General features: G+C 47.1%; 1 protein-coding gene across 2 annotated transcripts in view; it reads right to left on the minus strand.

The window, feature by feature from the left end:
• Positions 1–7,588: 7,588 nt before the first annotated feature.
• ADRB2 (adrenoceptor beta 2) overlaps positions 7,589–15,503 on the minus strand; it is a 114,587-nt gene continuing 106,672 nt past the window's right edge. Inside the window, exon 2 of one of the 2 annotated variants that reach the window (XM_054504063.2) lies at positions 7,589–8,312. In XM_054504063.2, coding sequence (XP_054360038.1) covers positions 8,302–8,312 — 11 coding nt within the window. In that variant the 3' untranslated portion in view covers positions 7,589–8,301. Of the gene's footprint in view, positions 8,313–8,404; positions 9,082–15,503 lie in introns of those variants that run through there. The other variant, XR_010413268.1, reaches the window with a different exon arrangement.

Below are 15,503 nucleotides of genomic sequence, written 5' to 3' on the forward strand. Positions count from 1 at the left end.
TGGGGTCAGAACTAATGAAAGTCCTGTCAGGAAGAATCTTGGTTAACCAGATCAGGTTGCCTAAGTTGGGGGAACCACGAAAATCAGGTTGGAAATAATCAGCCAGGAATCTTTACTGCTTTGGTCCCTAGGACTCACATCCTATCCTCTGTTTTGTAAACTTGTAAAATGTGACTTCTGTAATCCATTATGTTTTGAGCATCCTCACTCATTCTAACCATATAGAATGGGCAAACTTTTTGAGGTCAGGGAAGTGAGTGGAACACAAAGCATTCAGCAGAAGCAGATTTTCCCTTCATAGTATAAGTTCTTTGAGGACAGCTACTAGACGCTAATTTACTTATGGCACCAAGCACAGTTCTTTGAGGGCAAGAATGTCCGCTAAACCTCGAAGCAAACGTGGATGTACATCACTCCGAGACACATACTGCCAAATTCCTTCCCGTATCCCCACCTGAAAGACCACGCCTTGGAAAAATATGAAACACTGCCCAGTCCAGAGTAAGGCAGAGGACTGAGTCAGGGGTTTCATCTTAGTCGAAGGGATGCACCACCTTATATCTTTTCCTTTTCTGTCTCCTGGCATACCTTCCGCATGAGTTGTGAGCCTTGAGAGGGCCTCCGGGTTCTTCTCGATCTGTTCTCATGCCGTCACTCTCAGACTGCTGGAGCTGGTCCTTCTGACTGCAAGAAATGTTAGGTGAAACCTAATTACGAAGGAAGGAAGGAAGGACGGAAGAAAGGAAGGAAGGAAGGAAGGAAGGAGCTGGTTCATGTGACTTAAAAACCAAGCCAGTTCCAGGAATGGGTTAATGGTACCCATGGTGTCACCATCTCTTGTCTCTGCTTCCCTCCATTCCCTAGCTTCATGCAGTGTAAGTGTGGTGACCGGCAGTTCCACTTTGCACATCCCCTCCCCCAGGTTTGGTTGTAACAGCAAAGAGAGCATCTTGTTCCCAATGCTTTGCACAAAAGCTCCAGGTCTGATGATGGTTGTGGCAGGGAGGGAGGATTCCAGAGTTGGGCCGGCCTGGGACACCCGGATCCAAGGGTGGAACACATGGCCTGGGGACAGTGGGAGTGGGCAAGGAACCTCCCCCATAGAAGACTAGAATGCTGTTACTGGAAGTGGAAACATTCACTTCGGTGAGATGAAACCCATGTGTCTGACCTCATCTCAAATCTGATTACTCAGAGCGGCTCAGCTCCCAGGTATGCGGAAGCAGGAAGAAGGGAGCTGCATTTGGTTTCTTGGATCATCCGGCTAGGAAAACTGAGGCCAGGCGTTTAGCATGCATCTGAGAGGCTGCTTCCATCCTAGTGAATTTGGTTCTTGGTGCTCCTTGCTCTCTGTCTCTTTTCGGGTCATCTTATACTCAGGATCTGGCCTGTCTTCTCCATCACAGCCTGGGCCATAGTCACCTTCATGGCCCAGGTAACCTTCAGCAGAGACAAGGTGAGTGTTTCTCAAAAGACACCCTTACTAAATAGGTAAGTGGCACTTTTTAATAAAGGAAACAAATGAAGCAGAGTAAAACAAAATGCAGAGCTCGTGATGCCTTTTCAGGACCTATTTTACAGAACATGTGGTTTAATTCAACTTAAGTAAAGTGTAGTCATAGATTAGATCCCAGAATGTCAGAACAGTAAGGGACCTTTAAAAATGTCCCCTAGTAGGGGCGCCAGGGGGGCTCAGTCGGTTAAGCATCTGCCTTCGGCTCAGGTCATGATCTCAGGGTCCTGGGACATAGGCTCCCTCTGCCCCTCCCCAGAACCCCCTCAACTCGTGCTCTCTCCCACACACTCTCTCTCTCAAATGGATAAATAAAATCTTTAAAAAATTTTTTTTAAATTAAAAAAAAAAAGTCCCCTAGTCCACCCTCATTATCCTACAAATGGGGGCACTGAGGCTGGGGACGGGAGTGATTTCTCCAAAGTTCACATCAGCATCAATGTTGGTGTCAATGTCCATGTTAGAGTTGACCTAGGACCAACATCTTTTCAGTATGTGCCCCAGTTCTGTTTTCAGACACAGTGCTTCTGTTGTTCCAACCTGAAATGATCTTCCGTAGCGTCCACCCATGTGGAAAGAGCTCATTTTTATTTAAACAATACTCTTTTAGCAATATCTATGAACAGATAATGCATTCTCATGGTTCCTAAATCAAAAATTAAATAGGGAATGGTAGGCATATAAAGCTTCTCTCCCTCCCTGCCTCCATTTCCCTTACCCATGGGCAACACATTTTATTAATTTCTTGTGTATCTTCCAGGAATATTTTGCGCATATACAAACCATTCAGTGACATACTCCCCATTTTAAAAAAATGCATTATAGCATACTATATGCTCTGCTTTGTATTTTGCTTTTTTCACTCAGGTGCTTATCTTGGACAACTTTCCCTATGCGTATATAAAGACCATCCTCATCAATTTTACAGCTGCCTAGTTTTCCATCGTGAGATGGGGTCATAGTTTATGTAGCTGGTCCTGTAATGGTGGCAGTTTTGATGACATTCAATGTTTTGCTATTCTCCACAATGCTGCCACAAATAACTTTATAAACACATCATTTCACGTGTCTGTGGTTGTACGTGCAACATAATGTCTCCCAAAATGAAAGAGCAAAATCCTAAGGGTATGTGCATTTGTTGTTTTCATGGGTTTTTGAACTTGCCCTCCATGACAGTCCAGTCAGTGTGGGCTCCTCTAACATTTAAGGTGGCCCCTTTCTTCAGGTAACAGCTTGTTACCAAATTTTATATCTTTGTGTATTTGATCGTAGTGAGATGTTATCTCACTGCTTTTCAATTCAAACTATAGAAAAATAAACAGTCACTGAATGTCCCTTCCTCATTTCTTCTGAATCCCATTTCCAGGATAAATTTCTATTATCACTCTGATGTTAAGGGTCCCAGGAGTACTTGCAGCTTTTTTTTTCTCTCAAAATACATCATTGTCATTATTCAGAACATACAGATCTGCCTCATTCATTCATACGATAGCTGTTTCCTGAGCATGCATTGGGTTTTAGACCCTGGAGATAAAGCTCCAAACAAGATACACATTCCCCGTCTTGTGGAGCTTATACTCTAGCAGTGAAGACCTTACAAGATGGATGAACAACGAGACTATCATTCTGGAGAAAGTCAAGTGCCCTGAAGAACACCGGGTGATGTGGTAGAGGGAGCGGAGGTGGGGGCAGAACCAGCTGCCCACCCCCCATATCATTAGGAGCGAAAAGGTTGGTATGTAAAGTGAGCAAAAAGCGCTCACAAACCTACTGCTAATAATAGTAATTTCATTTATTAGTTTTGGCCTGAACTGACCTGTTGCTTTGGTGTTATGTAAACAGAACTTTCAGATTGCCATTAAGACGGCCCGGGGGCGCTGAGCTAGCGACAGAAAAAGCCATTCCGGTCCCCCCAAGTGGGCTGGTGCTAATTCCGGAGATCACAAGGGAGAAACCAGTTAAGAAAAAAATTATTTCCTCCCTTTCACCAAGTACTCAAGAAACAATACATTGTCTCTTGCAGGTTTAGAAAATCCTGTCTGGATTTGGAATCTCATTCAGTTGGCTGCCCACGGATCAGGTTGTACTAAGAGCATGGGCAGAAGATCTGGTAAAGGGAGCTGTGTTTCTGATGCCGCCCTTGCTGCCCACATGACGGCGGACAAGCCTCAGAGGGAGACTCGAAGACTGCTGGACACGTAGCTTGATGAAGTCAGCTTGCTGCAGTTGTGACTCTGGCTTTTGCGTGGGTCATGGTTCTCTTTTCAGAAACCAACCGGATCTCCACCTTGGACTTCAGTTCTAGTCTAAGTTTTGTCTCTCAGAACTGCTGGAAAATTCGCTGGCCACCGCCAGCTCCCAGGCAGACAGTTCCGTGTGCCCAGGACACGGGGAGGGCCTGTCTCTACCCCATTTTGCTGGATCTCCATTAGGCTGCCCTCTCTCTCTGGCTAGCACCCCATGACTGCCCTTCCTCAGACATTGTTTCTCTTTCTCAGAGGGGCCTATCACCACCTACAGCTGGCCTGCTTCTTCTGTCCCCAACTCAGAGGCATGTCTAGTTTCTACTTTCTTCCATTCTGACCCATACCGTGGCCAAGGGCAGCGTCTTCCAATCATCTTTTTCTTTTACACATAAGCTTTTAAATGGAACCCCAAACAGAAAACAGTAAAAAAGGAAAAACAAAACAAAACAAAACAACAAACGTTACTTGGGCTAATTAAATCTTCCTTAAGAGAAACACATCATGGTTTGCTGAGCCAAGAGGCACCACAGACCCCTAGGACCCTCAAAATTTAGTTTGAAACTCTGAACTAGGTGACCTAGTCTATTCCTTTCTACTTTATAGGAAGCAGAGAAATTTAGGGGGCTTGCTCAGGTCACACAGAGAGACTGGCCAAATCCAGTCTCTAGAATATGTTACTTTCAAATAAAATCCTGCCTCTGGGAGGGTAGAGACCTTCGTTGCCACGTGTCACGGCTGCGGGCTTCATGTGTGGTGCAACACTTGGCACCTTGTAGGGGCTTGATCAATCATGGTGAACGAAGAACGAGTCTCGTTGAAGAGCTTTCATGTGCCAGGCTCCCCGCCCTTAGCTCTGGGAATAGAACCATGGACAAGGCTGACCAATAGAACCATGGCTCCTTCTTGTACTGAGCTTAGGGATAAACTGGAACTTGGACCTGAAATATTACCACGGAGGTTTGAGCAATAATCACAACTCTCTGACTCTTGACAGATGGGAGGACAGGAGCCAGGCAGGCCGCTGGGTGCCCGCTGGGTGAGGAAGGGGGGGGGGTCAGACCCTCAAGCCCACCCGTCCCCCACTAATGCCTTGTCTTGCTTCAGAGAGCTGGGCTGCGTCATCTTGGCTAAGGGTGTGGCAAAGCCTGCTTGGGGGAAGGCAGTGACCTCAACTATTCAGCTGCAGGAGCCCTGCCAGATGCTGTCACACCTACAGCGAGGGCTGCCTCTGCCTGAAGCCCCGGGCTGGGCAGGGACAGGGCAGGTACTGAGTCTCCACCCAGCAGCTGTATGTTGTGTTCCCTAAGCCCTCCCACTCGGTCAGCCTCTGCCCAAGCTGTTCTTTCTGCCTGGGGTGGCCGCTCCTCTTCTCATCACCCAAAAAAGTTCTTCCCATTCTTTGAGGTGAAATTTAAACACCACCTCCTTCAGGAAGGCTGCCCTGATTACTACATGCACTTCCTCATCCAGGAGGAAAGGATTGTTCCTCTTCTGGCCTCACACAGTGCTCAATCTCTCCTTTTCCTGTTGCAGCCACAGGGGCAAATTATGGGTTCCTTGGGGTGTGTTAGATCATCCATCTCTTCATTCCAGAGCTATTTATCGAGTACCTACTATCGGCTGGGCATTGTCAACAATGTCCCAGCTTTCATAAAGTTTCCTTTTTGATAGGAGAATCAGGAAAAAAAAGAAAATATTTTCAGGTTGATAAAGGCTAAGAAAAAAAATTATGATAGACAGTTTTGGGGTGGAGTTTATACCAGGTTAGACAGGTCAGTCAGGGATGGCCTTGTGGAGGAGGTGAAATCTGAGGTGAGGTATGAATGATGAGAAGCAGCCAGCTATGGAAAGAGCTGGAGGAAGGGCATTCCAGGTAAAGGGGAGAGCAGGTGCCAAGACCCTGAGGCAGGAAAAAGTTTGGTGTGTTTGAGAAACAAGAAAAGGCTAGCATTGTGGAAATGAGTTGGGGAGAAGGAAGAAGGGTTCAGGGAGGTGGACAGGATCCAGGTCTGGTCAGACCTTGTGGGCCACGGTGAGTCTCATGGGATTTTGTAAATCTGGGATACCACAGGACAGGATTAAGTAGGGGACAGGTGAGAACTGACTGGTATCCATTCATTCATTCAGTAATGACACATGCCTCCTTTGCGACAGATATGGAACAAGGTGCTGGCCACACAAGGAAGGCAGAGATGCCGCCGGCTCTCTGGGTATGTGTGTGGAGTGGATGCTTCCCCTAAATAGCATCATCCCAGCAAAGTATGGTTTTCTACTTTGCTGATTCAGATGTTTGATTTGTCAGGTTCCTTGTTATTGGGAGTGTGGTCCATGAGCCCTGCTGCATTACCCGAGAGCATGTGAGAAATGCAGACTCTGGGGCCCCATCCCAGATGGATGGAATCAGAATCTATATCCCCATTTGTTTTGTATTCAGTACTAAAGTGTGAGAAGGACTGGCCTAGAAGTCATCACAGCATGGAGGAATAGACTCTCACTAACCACACTGGGAGGACAGTAATGAGTTTTCTAGCAGCTCAACACTTTGGAGCGGTGGCTAGTGACCGCGTATATTAGCGCGTCTCAAAACTCTAAGCTATGTGCACATCACCTGGGAATCTTGTTAAGATGCAGATTCTAGCTCCATAGGTTTGGAAGGGGACCCCAACTTCTGCATTTCCAACCAGCTTGAAGGGGATGTTGCTGCTCCTGGCCCAAGGAGCACGGAGTCTTGCATGACCCCTGCGTGAGCCCACTTGATTTTCAAGACCACCCCGTTGTGAGATGTTTGTTTGCATGATGTGGATCAGGAAACACACTTACAGAGCTTAGACGAAGCTGTGTGACCTTGGGCGGGGGGCTAGGCTTGCTTTCCTCATCTGTAAAGTGAGGCTGATGGTACTAGTGCTTTAGAGGGTCTCTTGCAAGAGTAAATGAAGCAAAGCATGGCATGTGTTTAGCAGAGTGCTTGGACACAGCAAGAGTTCAGTATTTGGCAGCTTTCTTGTTTCCCTTGAGTCCAGGTTTTCTGACTCTAAAACTGGGGTTCTCGCCACCACGTTAGTAGAAACCAGGGTTTGGCTCAGCTAGAAGATGAAGTTAAGGCTGAAAATATTTAGCAAGAATAAAGATGGATGGAGTTGGTCGGGTACATTTCTAGATGCATGGCATCTAGAAGAGAGGCCCTGATTCCTAGCTGGCTTCGAGCACGTCTCCGTGACCACCTCCATTTCCACAAGGAGGCCACCTCTGAGACCAGGTCACGACTCCATTCACAAGCGGCTCGGCTTCAGCTTTAGATATTGACATTTCTGGAAGTGCTCCAGATCCTGGGGATATACTCTGTCAGTAGTTCCTTAATAAAAATAATCTATAGAGCCCTCAATGACTTATAAAGTGCTTAGTGTTATTTCACTGCTTTGAAAAGGGCATAGAACTGATATAATCCATTCTGCGAGTAAGAAAATGAAGGAGGCGAAATGATTCACCCACTCCCACTCGTTCAGTACCTGCCTTCCGATGCGGAGTTCATTAGTTCGGCCAATATATTTGCTGAGCAGTCCCAGTGCAAGCAGGTCCTGCGCTGGAACATGAGATTTCGATATGGAGAAAAAGAGACAGGTCCTTGTCCTCCTGGAGTTCACATTCTAGCGAGGAAAGCCGCCACTGTGGTGAGCGCTATGAAGGAGAGACACATGTCCCTGTGAGCACCCAACAGAGGAGAGCTGACGTAAAACTGAAGGCTGATGTGGCCACGGAGCTGATGTTTGAAGATGACCAGACAGGGCCCTGACAAGGACCTTTGACTTTATCCCCACAGTGTTGTGCAGGCACGGAGGGGCTGAGGAGGAGTGATAGGTCAGGCGTGAGTTTTTCATAGAATCTCCTTAGCACCAATCTTACCGCACCTTTTTCAACCTTGGTGTGTTCTCCTGCTTCCCTGAGACATCTCTGAAGATAGAGAGCCGGTCTTCAGTGGCATGAGACCCAGTGGGATTACATTTGAGCAGGGTGACTCGGTCAAGGCCACGGCCATGCACGGCATCCTCAGAGAAGGCCTCAGCATGTAGGTGGCAAAAGTCAACAGGCAGCAAAGTGGATGATATTCCGGCTCCAGAGCCTATGCTCAAAAATGGGGAAAGCAAAGACTCCGGAACACCCTGTCTCGCCCATCCTTTCATGGAAAGTCAGGGAGTGGAAGGCAGTCAGGCATGGGCGTGGCAGATTCCTGGGTTTAAATGCCAGCTCTGCCACCTAGCAGGTGCTGGGTCGGTCACTTCTCTTTTCGTCTCCATTTCTTCAAGTGGGGAAGATAAGGTCTCTCCTCAGGGTGCTGTGAGGAGTGAACAAGATGGCGGCTGTAAGCCCTAACTCGGGGCCTAGCACACAGCGAGGCTTTAGAAGTGGCAGCCATAGTTTTAATGGTGCTGGCAGACAGCCTGAGTGAGCTCATAGAGTGAACCCTGATTCTCTGACTTGTCCAGGTGGGAGACCTCCTGTGAAATAGGAGTAGCTGCCTCCTTCAGATGCAGCTGAAGCATGACCTCATTGCCGCCCTAGAGAAAAAAAAAGTAAAAACTCCTGAGGTTGGCATCCAAAGATGATCACCAGAGGGCCCCTGCTTCAGCCTCCATTTGGATCCCTCCCCGAGTATGTCACTGTCTGCCCATCATTCTCCTCATGCTTCATGTCTTGGTTTGGGAACTGCTCACCTGTGTAACTGTTCACCTGGCAACCTCCCGGAGTCACATCGTCCCGAAGCCTTTCCTGATTTCTCCACATAGAATACTCATTCATTCAATGATCAAACATTTATTGTTGGCATATCTAATCTGTGCCAAGTCTGTTCTAGACATTGAGGATAATAGTGATAAACACAAGATTCAAAGTTCTTGCTCTGGTGGAGATTGCATTTTATTCGGGGGGAAACAGACAATAGGCAATATACAGATCAATAAACAAGGTAATGTCAGAGAGTGAAAAATGCATCCGGGGTAAAAGGTAATGGGATAGGTCTTTGAGGAGGATGTATAATCGAGGCTGATTGATGATAAGGAGCTGGCCAAGTGAAGAGCTGGAGAAAGACCATTCCAGGCAAGGGAAGAGAAGGACAACAGAGGCCATGCAAGGAAGGGCAGGGAGGCCAATGCAGAGAGAGGACAAGAGCACTGTGATCCGAGCTGGAGAGGCGGGGGGTGACGGATCATGTGGCCCTGGGGACCAGGCCCTTCCACGTTGACCGAATGAGGTGCAATTGGAGACAGGGACGGAGTGTCTGGTATGGATTCTGGATGGTGCAGCAAGTCTGAGGCCGTCTTTGCTGTTCTGGAAATGAACATAGGTGGCTGATCAAGACCTAATCAATTTCAAAATAGAAACTAGAACGGAGTGTAAATGACATAAGAGTAAGGACAGAGGCGTGGCCTCCCCAGGAAATCAAATATGCTGGCAGGACGTTGAGCATTGGCAAAGAGGGAATCCAACGGCTGAGCATGATAACTGGAAAAAAGTCAGGCCCAAGCAGGATGAGTGAGTGCCCAGGAGTGAGAGTCTGAGTCATCGCTAATGAAACACGGAGCCACACTCAGCTTTTCCTGCCTGCCTAGTGAAAACCGTTTGCTCAAATCCTGTTCTATTTCAGGAAACACCAGCTGCATGATAGGAAGTCCTGCTCTTTCCACATTAGGAACAAGAGTCGCTTCTCTTCGCTTTTGGGAGCTCTCATGGCACCAGCCCTGAGGCCACAGGGTTATGCTGCTCAAACACTATAGATAGGTCCAGTCTATACTGGGGGGTGAAGCAGGAATCCTTCCCTCAGGGAAGGCAGGGAAAAGCTGAACTTAAGAGTTGTCACCATAAAACATGGATTTCAGCCCACCCAAGGAGCCTTAACGTGTTCCCGCACCAGCTTCAAAGGAAAGAGGAAAAAGTGGCCAGATTTCATGAACCGTCATGTCTCCCTTTCCATCCCTCCTGTCCTGCAAGAGGAGCTTTGAAACCCTGGCTTCATCTTCCCAGAGAAGCAGCGTGAGCAAGGATGCTGGAATGCCCCCTCCTTGATAGGCTGATGGCTTCTGTATACTTTGATATCCAATTATTTCCCAGGGACTGTTGCTGAAAGCTGCTCTTTGAGGTGGACTGAGGGCAGGCAACTTGCAGGTGACCTTCTTAGTGGGGCAGAGAGCAGTTTTTCTCCTTTTATCTCCTATGCCTGATTTAAAATGTTATAATCAATACGTGGTGAGGGCCTGAGTACAGGAGGTGCACACGGAGGGCTGTTTAGGACAAAGAGTCCGTAGGGGGTGGGGCTGGCTATTCTCTCCCCACTGAGTTCTTTTTCAAAGCAGGTTAAACACCCTGTTTGAGCACTGGGAGGTTCAGAAGTCTCTACACACTTTCTAGGTTTTACTTGGGATCTTAGTGGATATTTCTACTACAAGGACCTCCAGAACACATGGAAAATGAGTGGATTCGCAAAACAGAAAAAAAGAAAAAAAGAAAACTTTCCATTTTTGCTAATGAGAGGGATCAACATGGCTGCCAGTTTGAGATGAATTTTGGTTTCTTCCAGTCCAAAAGTAAGGTGGATCAAGCCTGGTCTTCAATCATGGTGAATTACAAATATAGGAATTTGTTTAGATGTTAGTTTGGTGGTCTGCGGCCCACTATAGCGGAACATACTGGTCTGGGCAGAAGACAGGGACTTGGGGTTTGGTATTCACTCTACCACTCAGTTGCTGTTTGCCCTTGGTCAAGTTGCCACCCGTCTCTGGGACCCACCTTCCTTTGGAAAATGAGAAGCCTGAATTAGATCATGATTCCCTAAACACTGTGACTAATTATCACAACATTATAAACCATTAAGTCACATAGTAGAGACCTGTGCATAATTTAATCTTCCTTTAATCCTCCTGATTAGGGAAAGGAGAACTCTCAGGAGTGTTCATGTATCTTTAACACCTTTCAACACCTCCTGATTTTCCTTTTTTACAAAGTGAGAGCAGACTTTGGGCTCAGAGTCTTCCTTGGACTGCACGTAACTATCTGGATGAGAGTTTAATCATACTGCTTTGTTTTCATTTTATTTATTTTTAGGGTTACCTTTTTATTTATTTATTTATTTTTGTTAATGACAAGTGATCCTGGTTTTCCATTTACGGCAGTGATGTAGAGTTTTCCCTTAAAATAAAAGGGTTTTTGTAGATGAGAACATTTAGAGAAATATATCAAGGTGGTATTGGCATAATGGCAAAACCCATGTGGTTGGTGGATGAAAGGCTGCCCTTCGGAAAATTCTGGTCGAGATGACCTCCCGGAACCTTTCCAGCTCTGAGGGTCCGTGGATGTGAACGCCCCAGTTTCCGCACGGAGCACACACTGTTGGGCTCCAGCTGCCTTAAATGTAAGCTTTGTGTGTGCAGAGACCATATGCTGCTTTTTGGCCACTGTATCTGAAACACCTGGTTCAGCAGGTGGCACACGGTTGGATTTCAACAAGTGACTTTGAAGACTGAATGCATGATTCAGGTGCAAAATACGGGGTTGTGACATCTCAATATGTTTGGGAACAAAAGAGAAGGAAACGCGTGCATTTCACATCCTGTGGAGCAGTGACAGGCACAGGTGGGCATGCGTGCACGCACGTGCAAGAACACGTTACGTTTTGAATGTCAACCCAAGTTGAATTTTTGTGATATCATTGAAATTTATAGAACACATGTAATACTGTTAAAAATATATATAATTTGTCTCTTGACATTTTAGATCCTCTCCGGAAAAAGGCAAGGTTTAAGTAATGAATGAATGAACAAATAACTACATGCATTTACCTTTTCTTTTCAGTTTTCTTTGTTTTCAAGTTTCATTGGTCCTCTGCCTGGAGTACTTTTAAATTGACTGGCTGTTTGGTTCAAATTATGTTTTAAAGTTTTGGCGCGGGCTACAGACCTGGTGTGTCTGCCGAGCTGGAGTTTGGGCGTGTCACCAAGTTGCTTTGGCTGGGTGACAGCTTAAACATAGCCAAACAGCTGGTCCGGCAGGGAGAGTCATCGGTGGGGAGATTCCCCAGAAACAGTGCTGGCCTGCGCATCCCTGTACCTGTGGGGGACATCTGAGGGGCCAGGTGGTCTCTTCGGGTCCAAGGGAGAGCACTGGATTCAGGGGAGCCTTGCGGACCCCTGCCCATCTCTGGTTTCTCCTCCTTTCTTCACTTGGAGCTGTCGTTGGCTCAGACTTCCAGTCATCATGGGCACCTCTGCCGCTGGAGCCAGAGTTCGTGGAACCGAGAGCTGGAGGTTGGACTGTCTCAGATAGGACCATCCTGCCCTCTCTGTCCAGCTCCAGCCAATTGGCTTCCTTTAATAGCCTTCTCTGAGGGCAAAGGAACATCAAGGACATGGAGGATGGAAGCAGAATTATTGCAATGCACTGAAAAGCGGTCTGGTTGCTCAAGCAGCACAGACAGTTATTACAAAAAGAATAGAGTGTTACACTCCCCAGGGCTATCATGGCGATGAGTTGAGACAATGTGGATCAAGCATTCTGCCCATCAGAGGCACTCCATAAATAATAGCCAGGAGTCTTTCACTCTTCATGCAGTAGATGGCTCCCAGTGGGTCTCAGTCTACGATTATGGAATGAGAAAATGATGAGCTGGCTGCCTCCGAGGGAGGAAGCCAGAGGTGTCCACGTTAAAGATGTGTGTTACTGAGTCACGGTCCTGGTACTCCCATGAAATACCAGAGCAGAATGAAGTGAGCTCAGAGACAAGCTTGAGATCTGCTACCTGTCAGCTGATGCTGATGTCCTTCAGGGCAGGGTGTCTTCGACTGGCCAGACAATGACTTTCCATTCACTCTCCCCTTTCTGCATAATTGATTTGAAGGCAGACTATGCCTCAAGTGAGGCCACCATGTCTTCAGAAGCCAGAGTCTCGCAGCAGCCCTTTAACAAGGCATAGTTGGGAGCAGTGAAGCAGGTGGGCGGGCGTCCCCTGTCTGGCACATGCTTTTAGAGTTTTCGAGGTCTGGCCGGAGGGTCCAAGGAATCTGCTGTGGTCTCTATGGAATAGTAAGAGGAGATAAGGTCTCTAAGGCTGTGTCTTCTGAAAGGGTTTCTGGATCTCCTTCCCTGACCTCAGGGTGTGATGAAGCTAAGCTTTCAGCACCAAAAACTTTACTCAGACTGCTTGGATTAGAGGGGGCAGCATATAGAACATTGCTGGAATGATGGGGAGAATAAAGTCCACATGAAATTCTCTTTCTGAGCCATGGTCTGTCCTATCCCGGATACCATTGGGTGCTCAATGCATGGGCTATAGAGATCATGGTCAGTAAAATCTCTGAAAGTTTCCAGCCATTTCCAGCCATTTCCAGTACATTTAAGGAACCTAGAACCATGATTCCCAAGGGGAAGGGGTCTCAATGGTTAGGCATGCCATAGAGGGGATCTAGCTCCATACAGGAGCACAAGTGACAATGGAAGGCACTAAGGGTTAATAAAAGGCTCGCTCTGTGCCAGGCAAGATGTAGATGTCTCTGTCATTACTCTGAGTGGCCTGTGGCAGGTGTGGGATGTCCTTGTTTATGGTCCCAGGCAGCTTTCCCACATGCCAAGAGCCCCTGGTTTCCCTTTGGGAGTTCCGTCATGTTCAGTGTTTTGGTCTTGTTGCGGGTAAATCAGATGTCTACGGTGCCCGAGGTTTTCTTCAAATCACACTGGTGAGGCAAGGGAAAGTCCAATGCGAATTTCTCTCTTCCAGGGCCTGGAATCCTGAGCTTATCATCTGAGAGCAGAAGAAATCCTCAGGACTTGTTGATTGCAGCTCATTTTCGGACCAGATTGCCAGATAACTTCGGCTGCCTGCTCTGAGTTTGTCCTAAACCTTTTCTTGTCTTCCGTCTATGAGCTGCCCCGTGCCCTCCAGCAAATTGCTTTTTAGCCGAAGTCTTTGGGTGGTCCTGAGTTCAGGTCTTTCTGCCTCCAGAGCCCACGAACCTAACAATTACACAATATTTGTGCCTCTCTGTTTCCTCCTCGGCGTGAGGTTGTAAGCTCCTGAAAATCTGAGAGTATAGGATTCTAATATATGATTAATTCCTTTTTCTGTTCTTTCAGAGCTGGTCAGTGTTCATACCTGCAAACCCCCCTCCCAAATTAGCTGTCGGCTTGAGCTGGCAGCTGAGTCAGCAGCAGGGCGTGGAGGGCTGGTGGACTTGGGCTCAGCAGACAGAACACATCCCTTTACTCACGTCCGCCTCTCTCCGGGGCTCCACGTCACACAGCGCTGCCAGAGGAGGCCCCTGGCTTGTCCCCGAGACCCAGGGTTTCCAATTCCCTGGCAGAAATCTGCAGACTACACAGAGGAAATATGAACTTGAGCAAGAAGGTGGAGATCCCAGGAGCTGGGACACGCCAAGAGATTTTGCCCCGGGCAGTCCCCAGTGTGGCCCCAGCATGGTCTACCGCTTGGCAAGGATGAGCCGGCCCTCATGGTGACTTCGAGAAACACTTGACAAGTGTTTTATATTAAGCAAATATAAACAGATATTCATATCTAAGTGGCTACAAAGTAATACTCATTTCCTCACTGTTATTCTCCTTTATCAGCTAAGTAGGTAATTTGAATTGTGTGAACCTTTTTCCCATATGAGACACAACAAAGCTATTTTTATTTTCAACAAAAATTTGGCCCAAGTTTTCCTGAATTGCCCTTTGCCAGAAGATGTTGCTTACTGTAGGCAATCCTATTGGCTTCTTTGGTGTAGGGGCTGGGCTTCTTCCTTCTGTTTTAGGCACCGTGGCCAGCAGAGGGGCTTTCAAACTTTTTTTTTTTTTTTTTTAGCAATGGAATCAGGTTTTGGATCATAGTTTTATGAGGGACTATAATATACAAAAGAACTAAGATGGAGCTGCTTTGTTGAAGTCACCCCCGACCTGCGGCGTCTCCTAGAATTAATTCTCCTACCTCGGTCCCCGAGGCATCTCTGAAGAATCACAGCTGTTGAGAAAGCATCAGACAAAGAAACACTGGACATCTGCTGGCCCAGCACGTGTCCGGTTTGGACTGAATTGGGTTCGGTGGTCATAGGTCTGAACGACATCTGAGCTAAGAAGTTTGCGTCTTTTTTCCTCCATCTCTGTCTCACCCTCCTCTCTCTGCCCCCAGAAATGGCTGAAGGAATCAATAGGGTGGTTTACAGAGAGAAGAGCAAAGTGTATCCTTTAAAGCTGAAGCTCTGGGCAGACAAGGGCAGAAGGCTGGATGATGGAGAGGTGAGTGGGGCAGGAGAGGAAGTCAGGGTGCCTCAGATTTACAGGAATGGGTGGGAAGAACAAAGTAGTCAGTGACTAGGTGAGGAGAGTAGCTCAAAGACAGCCAAGGATCTGCTGAGTTGTCTGCGGCCTGGGGCTTTTGGATGGAGCCTGGGCTTCCTCAGAGGCCATTCGGGCACAGATTAAGGGCTTTCCTACCAGCAAGCAATCTTTTTTTTTTTTTTTCAATTGGCCTATGCTTTCCCACACTGGGTGGTCTTATTTATTATTTTTTTAAAGATTATTATTTTTTTTTTGAAATTTTTTTTATTATGTTATGTTAATCACCATACATTACATTGTTAGTTTTTGATGTAGTGTTCCATGATTCATTGTTTGTGCATAACACCCAGTGCTCCATGCAGAACGTGCCCTCTTTAATACCCATCACCGTGCTAACGCATCCTCCCACCCCCCTCCCCTCTAGAACCCTC

The sequence above is a fragment of the Mirounga angustirostris genome, unplaced genomic scaffold (genome assembly GCF_029215605.1).
Source record: "Mirounga angustirostris isolate CCGP_5_RB_7025 unplaced genomic scaffold, mMirAng1.0.hap1 SCAF_7, whole genome shotgun sequence".
In the NCBI taxonomy this organism is placed as follows: Eukaryota; Metazoa; Chordata; class Mammalia; order Carnivora; family Phocidae; genus Mirounga; species Mirounga angustirostris.